At 46.3% G+C, this 9833-nt stretch overlaps 1 protein-coding gene across 1 annotated transcript; it reads right to left on the minus strand.

Annotated features, from left to right (window-relative positions):
* On the minus strand, positions 1–492 carry LOC145393947 (peptidyl-prolyl cis-trans isomerase-like). The gene has a single exon (XM_080267939.1). It carries the CDS (start codon positions 490–492, stop codon positions 1–3), a length of 492 nt encoding a protein of 163 aa, XP_080124065.1.
* Positions 493–9833: the final 9341 nt, after the last annotated feature.

Below are 9833 nucleotides of genomic sequence, written 5' to 3' on the forward strand. Positions count from 1 at the left end.
CTATTGGTTGAGCACAATACCACAGTCCACCACAGTGACCTGTGTGATGTCACTGTGGTTGGCTGCTGCCCTCACCACCTCCAGCCCGCTGACCACCTCACCAAAGACAGCATCGGGCACCCAGCCACCTTCATAGTCCCTGGTGGTGATGGCAAACTGGGCAGCCCTGGCAGCACCACTCCACTCCCACCACCACACGTCCCCCGCCGTGCGTGACGCCCGGTACTGCCCACCACTGATGTCTATTATCCCTGCCCCTCCTTGTCCTCCCTTCCCTTCGTAGTCCCCACCCACCACCCACTCCCCCGGCTCACCCTTGCACCTCACGTCGTGTAATTTAGTGTTGCGGTATGAGACGCCGGTCTGGCCGGTACACAGCAGCCTAAACTGCTCTGCTGCAGGCGTGTTGGGACTCAGCCGGATGTGGACTCGCCCTCCTGTTGACCCCTCCCAAGCCAAGTCCAGGTGCACTGTGGTGGAGGAGGGGTCCATGGCCCCCACCACCTCACTCACCTGCACAACACAACAACGTCAGTCACGGAGGCAGAGACAGGAAGGAAGATATACACACAAAAAGCTGGAGGCAAGGAGAGGAGGGAGGGAGGAAAGAAGAAGTGTGAGCAAATGAAGTGGAGGAGAGGAGGAGGGCACCATGGCAAGGTTAGAGCATGTGGCAGCAGGAGAGAGAGAGAGAGGGGGGGGAGGAAAATAATAGCTAAGAGAGACAGAAAGAGAAAGGGGAGGGAGGAAAGGAATAGCTGAGAGAGAGAGAGAGAGGAAAATAATACCTAAGAGAGAGAGAGAGAGAGAGAAATAATACCTAAGAGAGAGAGAGAGGAAAATAATACCTAAGAGAGAGAGAGAAAAAAAAAATAGCTAAGAGAGAGAGAAGGAGGCAGGAAGAGTTCAGGAAAGAAATAGCTAAGAGAGGCAGAGAAAAGGAGGCAGGGAGGAAGGGAAGAAAGGAATAACTGAGAGAGAGAGAGAGAGAGAGAGAGAGAGAGAGAGAGAGAGAGAGAGAGAGAGAGAGAGAGAGAGAGAGAAGGAGGAAGGAAGGCAAGGAAGAGCCGAGAGAGAGATTTGGGTGGGGGTGGGGGAAGAAAATGTGGGCAAAATGGAAAAAGAAGAATTACCAATAAAATGATAACTGGAAAATGTGAGTACGTTTAAGTACTTGGGTAGTGTGATGAGTAAGGATGGAGGTTTGGAGGGTGAAGTGCTTGAAAGGGTACAGCAGGGAAGAAAGGTTGCTGGTTCTTTGAAAGCAGTGATAAGAAACAGGGAAGTGAGCATGGAAGTGAAAAAGTTACTACATGACAGTATTGTGATACCAACTCTAACGTATGGAAGTGAAGCTTGGACGTTGTTGGAAGGACACAAGTCAAGAGTGAGAGCAGTGGAAATGAGTTATTTAAGAGGAGCCTGTGGAGTCACGTGGAGAGACAGGCTGACGAATGAGGATATAAAGGAGCGTTGTGGTGTTGATGTGGATGTGATAGGAAGCGTTATGAGGAACACACTGAGGTGGTTTAGCCATGTGGAGAGGAAGGAGGGTGAAAGACTGACGAAGAGAGTGTATGTGAGTGAGGTGGAGGGGGGAAGAGGGAGGGGGAGGCCGAGGATGAGATGGAGGGTTGGGGTGAAGAGGTATATGAGAAAGGGGGGGGGGTAAGTTGGGAGCAGGGCAGTGAAATGGCGGGGGACAGGGCGACTTGGAGGCGATTTGTTTGTGGCCACCCCAAACGGGATTGAGGCGTCTGGCAATAGATAGATAGATAGATACAAAAACCTAGTTAAGGAAAGAGAGGAGAGTCCAATAAATAGCAATAAAGTGGGACAACATGGGACAAAGGCAGGAACATAAGTGAAAACAGGAGTGGAAAGGCACAGAGGAAATGGAAGGCAATGCAGGTGACAGAGGAAAGCCTTGAAAATATTACAACATTTTATTACACGATGAAGGAAATTAAAGGAAAGAAAACATGAGGGTGAGCAGAGGGAAAGAAAAGGAGAGAGAAGTGAAAGAAGGAAGAAAGGAGACAAGAAGAAGGAAATAAGATGAAAATGGAAGAGGCTAAATAAAGGTAAGAAGAATCAGCAAACACTTGAAAAGGAAGAAGGAAAGATAGTGTGGAGAAAATGAGAGAAAGAGAGAAATAAGAATGAAAACAGGAAAGAAACAGATTTAGACCAATGTGAAATGACAAAGAAGGAAGAAGAGAGTGTGAGACGGAGGGAAGGAAAGAAGGAAGACGAGAGTGTGAGACGGAGGGAAGGAAAGAAGGAAGACGAGAGTGTGAGACGGAGGGAAGGAAAGAAGGAAGACGAGAGTGTGAGACGGAGGGAAGGAAAGAAGGAAGACGAGAGTGTAGAGACGGAGGGAAGGAAAGAAGGAAGAAGAGAGTGTAGAGACGGAGGGAAGGAAAAAACTAAATGATAATGGAAAAAAGAGGAAAAAGAGGGAGGACGAGAAAGACGATACACGGAGAAGGAATGAAATTAAGGAGGAAGGAAAGAATGAGAGGGTGTGAGTTGAGGGAAGGCAGGAAGGAGGTAAGGTAGCAAAGAAGGTCGGAGAGGAGGCATAATGGAGGAAAGAGAAGAAAGGAAACAGAAGAAGAAGAATTGGGAAGGGAAGCGAAAAACACGAGAGAAGGATGGAAGAAAGAAAAAGGGTAAATGTGTGGGAAAGGAAAGAGAGAGGTAGAGAAATTGTAAACAGAGGAAGGAAAGAAGGAAGAGAGAGACAGAAGGAGTGTATGATGAGCAACAGGGAGAGAGGAGTGTGTATGTATGGATGTATGAGGGAGAGAATCAGTGGTATGACCTGCATCTAAAACATCCAACTTGAGGCATTAGAAATTACTGTGAGCTTCATAACACAGGCGAGATAAAAATCAGTGGTATATGTGGCTGGTATTGAGTAAGACTCAAACAGGTGAGGGAGTTGATGGTACATGTCAGAGTGGTGGAGTTACCTGCAGTGTGTGGGCGTGGGGGGGTGGGGGCTGATCCTGAAGGCAGTACATGTATAGGTGGTCATTTTCCAGGCTTATCCTGGAGGACCGGATGCGACCTTGGTCTTCTTGGACGGCAAATACCTGGCCATCCACCAGTGTCTTGATAGGTTGACTCATCTTCAGTGCCCGGCCAGCCTCCACCAGCGTCTTGATGCGCTGATTCATCTCCAGGAGGTTGTCAACCTGTGGACAGCACAAGTATTGTACATTAGTACACATGTACAATGTCAGTGTTATTAAATGGGACACTGTTAGTACATTCTTATGGACATTATTATTACATGGAGACAATACTGGTGGGGGTGCAGTGAGTAGGGACAATAGGATAACTTACTGTTATTTGCTGTGTCTTTGTGATGGTGTTGATCCTGTCCATGATGGTGGAGGCCGGGTCTGGGTGTGGTAGAAGGGTGGGGCTGTGGGTGGCATCAGTCTCCACTGGCAGTGCGTCCAGGACCGTCCTGATGGCCTCACGCACCTGTTCGTACTAACACAAACATTAATGCTGGAGGCTCTGCCAACTGTGAGCTAAGGTACACTTCACACATCAAAAGTTTGTATGTCAGTGTAAGTGTACTCATGTTACTACAGAAGCCTGGTGGTACAAGTAGAAGGCAGTGGCTACCTACCTTCATGCTGGTGGTGACAGTGTTGACATCAGGGAACTGTTCTAGGCACTTCTGCCACCAGTCTTCAAGCTTGTCACTGCATTGCTCAACGTGGTTCATGTAGTCGTCGACCTCCTCATCTGAGCCGGCATCCTGCAGACACTCCAGTCTGGCCTTCAGCTGCTTCTCTCTTTCCTCTCCTTCTTGCTTCATGGCCAGCACTCTGGCCTCCTCCTTCTCTATCAGCGTCACAGTTGCGACAATTCTCTGTGTGCTTTCATCCATCTTTTTCTTCAGCTGGAGGTTTGGTTCCTTCCGATCAGCCAGCCAGGTCCGGTACCGGTCCAGCTGGGACTGGGTTCTATGGCATTTAGTAACCTGGCTCCTCATGCTGCTCTCGTGCTCCCCCAGCAGGGACCAAAGCTCCTCGCTTATCCCGCTGGGCCCCTTCTGGGTTGTGCCACATCTTCTTTTGGCTGGCCTTTCACCAGATGGTCCAGCTTCCTGTGCCTCCTGTACACTCTTTAGTTTTTTTTATAACAGCCTCCATCCCATAGTTTACTGGGAAATTATCCAGGGAGGTGGCGGGGTGGGTGACACGGCATTCAGGGCAGGTCAGCTGGTTGTCTCTGATCAGATGTAAAATGCAGGACGAACAAAAGATGTGGCAACACGGCAGATTGCGTGGCCGATGCTCGCTCTCGTCGTAGGTGATGTAGCACACACTGCACTCCTCAGGATTGTCCTGTGCAACAACAGTAACATTGATTGCTTACAAGTAGCACATGGTGGACATTGCTGACCTTACAAGCTAAAAGATAGTTTTAATATTCATAACTCACTGATGCTAAGAAAGAAAGCAATAACATGGGCTTTATATAACTGACGTCCATACTGTACATGTGATAGTCTAATAACAGTAATGTGAACATGCCATAACAGAATATGGTATTGTAGTGTAACATGTACAGTAACACTAATATTAATAGTGAGAGACAGTACAGTAGTGAATAGTGATCTTTTTATCCACAAACTGTATGTCCAACAACATATGAATTAAGAACCTTTGTACACTAGTCCTGAATGTGACAACCCTCCTTTGTATAGTGTGTGTGTGTGTGTGTGTGTGTGTGTGTGTGTGTGTGTGTGTGTGTGTGTGTGTGTGTGTGTGTGTGTGTGTGTGTGTGTGTGTGTGTGTGTGTGTGTGTGTGTGTGTGTGTGTGTGTGCACTACATGCCATCAGTTGCTATACAGGTAAACTATTATACACTAAAAATGGGATCCCTGATACATGCTCAGAGTACAATGTATAGACTAAGGCTTATCTATCTATCTATCTATCTGTCTGTCTTCCGATGTCAGTCCGTATACCTGTCTGTCTATCTGTCTGGCTTCCAATGTCAGTCCGTATACCTGTCTGTCTATCTATCTGTTCCGTTGTCAGTCCGTATACCAGTCTATCTACCTGTCTGTCTGTCCCCTGATGTCAGTCCGTATACCTGTGTATCTATCTGTCTCCTCTGATGTCAGTCCGTATACCTGTCTATCTATCTATCTGTCTTCCCATCTGTCTATCAGTCTGTCAATAAATCTGTAGCCAGACACATTAATCCTGAAGTGCTCGGTCACCAACAAATTGCTTCCGTGTCACTTCATCCTCTACCATCAGGCTGCCCGACCTCCAACCCACACCACCTTCATTCCCTCCCCTTCTACCCCATCTCTCCATCTCATCCCGGTGTCCCTCTCCTTCTCTCCCCCTCCACCTCACTCACATACACTCTCAGTTAATCTCCAACTCTCCATTTTCAACACATGCACAAACCATGTAGGGATTTGTGTAACACTTTCCAGCACATCCACACCAACACCACAACACTCCTTCACTACCTCATTTGTCTGTCTGTTTCTCCACGTAACTACACATCCATATCAACACCGCAACATTCTTTCACTACCTCATTTGTCTGTCTCTCCACACAACTACACATCCACATCAACACCACAACACTCCTTCACTACCTCATTTGTCTGTCTGTCTCTCCACGTAACTACACATCCACATCAACACCACAACATTCCACTATCTCACTTGTCTGTGTCTCTCCACGTAACTACATATCGACATCAACACCACAGCATTCCTTCACTACCTCATTTGTCTGTCTCACTCCACACAACTCCACATCCATATCAACACCACAGTGCTCCTTCAGTCCCTCATTTGTCTGTCTGTCTCTCCACGCAGCTCCACATCCACATCAATACCACAACGTTCCTTAACTTCACATTTGTCCGTCTGTCTCTGCATGTAGCTCCACATCCACATGAACATCACACCACTCCTTCACTTCCTTATTTGTGCGTTTGTCTCTCCAGGTAACTCTACATGTTCCTCTCAGATAACTCACTTCCATTGCACTCACTCTTGCTTGTGTCCTTCCAACAGGGTCCAGGCTTCACTTCCCTATGTTAGAGTGGGGATCACCATACGGTCATGCAGGAACTTTTCTTCTTCCATGCTCACTGTCCTATTGCTCATCACTGCCCAGCACACATTGACTCCCCTCCTCTCACTTTTCTTTTCTAACTTGGCCTAAAATTTCCATCTCTCCCTTTTGAATACTGAGTTGTGACAGTATACACAAGGATAAGACAGTAGTCACGAAGAAGTGCTATGTAAAGGATGAAGGAGCCGCAGCCTTGTCTTTTTTCTGCCACTGAGCTACGTGAAGTAAGCTGCAAGAGGAGGAAAATCTAGGCCAAGTGAAGGTGAAGGAACAATACTATAAACAAATGTTGGGAAATATAAGAGTTGGTGAGTGTACTTCTCGTCGCCTCAAATATTCAGACCACGAGTCAAGTACTGTGAGTAGGTTAACAGTATCCAGTAATGATACTCACCATATTTGTTATAATGGCACTGCGTACGTCTGTGGGGGACTGTACTGCTCACTGTATACCTCTCTGGCACTTCACTGTTCACTGTATACCTCTCTGGCACTTCACTGTTCACTGTATACCTCTCTGGCACTTCACTGTTCACTGTATACCTCTCTGGCACTTCACTGTTCTCTGTATACCTCTCTGGCACTTCACTGTTCACTGTGTACCTCTCTGGCACTTCACTGTTCACTGTATACCTCTCTGGCACTTCACTGTTCACTGTATACGCACTGCAACGTTCTCTGTCGTCACTGTCAACCTGGTAAAAGATAACAAGGTTAATATCTGCCATCAGAATATCTTAGTTACCCTTTCAGTGTCAGGACGCGTTTGTTTAATAGTCTGCCCTTGCTACCACATCCCATTTTCTTTACCTTAAGACAACACACGAGGCACAGAATTCATGAAGGTCTTTTATTTTTTTTTTTTTACCCCCCTCCCCCTATCAAAAAATCTACGCTTCCTAATAGATAATTATAATGGTGTGAAGTAGGAGTAGACTGTAGCACCAGTCGAGCAGGGCAGTACTCCCATGGTGGATGGAAAGCTGATGACAGGGAGAGCTGGAGCTCCCGTTTCATCAGCCCTCAGGACTAGGTCCCGATCATATCCCCCTTTGCTGAACTTTTTCAGTGTTTCAGTAACACAGAGAGTAGGCCAGCATGCTCTCCAGTACAAGTTTTTCTAACTATCAACACCAAACTACATGCACAGTACAAACTACACTTCCTTAAAAAAAAAAAAAAAAAATGGCGTCGAATAACATAGCCTCGGAGTCCCCGGGGGGGGGGGATCATAAATACCCTCACCTTCTGCCCCTCTCCTGGTGACGACTTGAGCTGCCTGGAACCACTGTCTGACTCTCTTCTTCTTCATTTCTGCAACATTCGTGGCCTTTCCTCTAACTTTCGCTCTGTTGAGCACCACCTCTCCTTCTCTAAACCTCACCTTCTTTTTCTAACTGAGACTCAGCTGTCTGAGGCAACTGACAGCAAACCCTTTTCTGTATCCTCCTACTTTCTCTATACTCATTTCAAAGCCAAAGGTGGCTGTTGTGTATATACACGCAACGACTTATCTTGCTCTCGTGTTCCAGAACTCGATTCTTCTGAATACACTCTGGCTTCGGCTTTCCTGTCGTTCTCTGACTACATAAATTATATCTGCGCTGTTTACTTTTCTCCTAATTCAACTGACTGTCAAAAATTCTTTGACTATCTTACTTCTATGATGGAACACATTCTATCCATTTCTCCTTTCTCAGAAATCTCCATTCTAGGAGATTTCAATGTTCACCACCACCTTTGGCTCTCCCCTCCTTTCACTGATGCACCTGGTGAACAAGACTACACCTTTTCTATCCTTAATGACCTAGAGCAGCTTGTACAGCACCCTACCCGTATCCCTGACCGCCTTGGAGAGAGCTCCAACATACTTGACCTCTTCCTTACAACCAATCCTTCTGCTTACACTTTTATCTTTTCTCTCCGTTGGGCTCCTCCGATCACAACCTTACCACCTTAATCTGTTCCATCACTCCAGTACAGCCTGTGGACCCTCCAAAGAAATGTCATCTGTGGCACTGTGGAGCTGTGGACTGGGAGGGCCTCAGGCAGTACTTGTTTGATTTTCCCTGGAATGATTATTGCTTCCATGGGCGGGAGCCATCTGAGTGTGCCTTGTGCATTACGGAGGTTATTCTCTCGGGCATGGAAGCATACATTCCTTTCTCATATCCATTGACTAATGCACGAAAGCCTTGGTTTAATCACTCTTGTTCTAATGCTGTCTGCAACAAGGAGAGGGCCTATAAAAGGTACCAGAGCCAACCCACCCCTGAATCACATCTTTTATACGTTTCTGCCTGGAATCGTGCTAAGTCTGTTCTTCGCTCTGCTAATAATAATTTCATCCGTACTAAATGCTCTCAACTCTCTAACTCGAATTCTTCCCTCTCCTTCTGGCACCTTGCCAAAAACCTTTCTAACAACTTTACCTCATCATCCTTCCCTCCTCTTTTCTACTCTGATGGCTCTGTAGCTATTTCTTCTACTGATAAAGCAGATCTCTTCGCTCAGACTTTCTCCTCCAATTCCACTTTAGACGATTCCGGTGCTGTGTCTCCATCACTTCCCCCCTCTCACTTTCTCATGGCTGACATTAAAATTTCTTCAGCTGATGTATTTTCTGCCATCACAGGCCTCAATACTAATAAGGCATATGGGCCTGATGGAGTCCCTCCTGTTGTTCTCAAGAACTAGGCTTCTGTGCTTACACCCTGCCTATGCAAACTCTTTCACCTTTGTCTCTCAATTTGAACCTTTCCTTCTTGTTGGAAGTTTGCTCTCATTCAGCCAGCCCCAAAGAAGAGTAACCATTCCCAACCCTCTAACTATCGTCCAATTGCTTTAACATCCTGTATCTCAAAAGCTTTCGAGTTAATTCTTAACAGAAAAATTTTAAAGCATCTTTCCTGTCACAACCTTTTTTCTGATTGTCAATATGGGTTCCGTCAGAGACGCTCCACAGGCGATCTTCTTACCTACCTTTCAGACTCCTGGTCATCCTCCTTTCGGGACTTTGGCGAAAGCTTTGCCATTGCACTTGACATCTCAAAGGCTTTCGATCGAGTCTGGCATAAATCTTTATTTTCCAAACTGCTCTCTTACGGTTTCTATCCTTCTATCTGTACCTTCATCTCTAGCTTCCTTTCTGGTCGTTCTATAGCCGCCGTTGTAGACGGCCATCGTTCTTCTCCTAGATCTATTAACAGTGGTGTTCCTCAGGGCTCTGTCCTATCACCAACTCTCTTCCTTTTGTTCATCAATGACCTTCTAAGCTGTACATCTAACCCTATCCACTCATGTGCTGATGACTCCACCCTTCACCTTTCCATTCAATTCCCGCAACGTCCATCTCAGCAGTTACTTCAACAAACAAGGGATGAGGCTATGGCACACCTAATGTCTCACTTGGCTCGTATCTCTAACTGGGGTAAAAATAATCTTGTTGTTTTTAATGCATCAAAGACTCAGTTTTTGCACCTATCAACCCGACAAAATCTTCCACAAGTATACCCCACTAATGTTTAATAATATTCAGCTTAATCCTGCATCATCCTTGAACATGCTTGGAGTTTCATTTACTCGGGACTTATCTTGGAAAGATCATATTACATCTCTTGTAAAATCTGCTTCCAAGATATTGGGTGTGCTAAGCCGACTCCGTTCCTTCTTTACCCCTGCACAATTGTTGACTC

The sequence above is a fragment of the Coenobita brevimanus genome, chromosome 3 (assembly GCF_032717465.1).
Source record: "Coenobita brevimanus isolate Jiangsu-jjx chromosome 3, ASM3271746v2, whole genome shotgun sequence".
Lineage (NCBI taxonomy): Eukaryota > Metazoa > Arthropoda > Malacostraca > Decapoda > Coenobitidae > Coenobita > Coenobita brevimanus.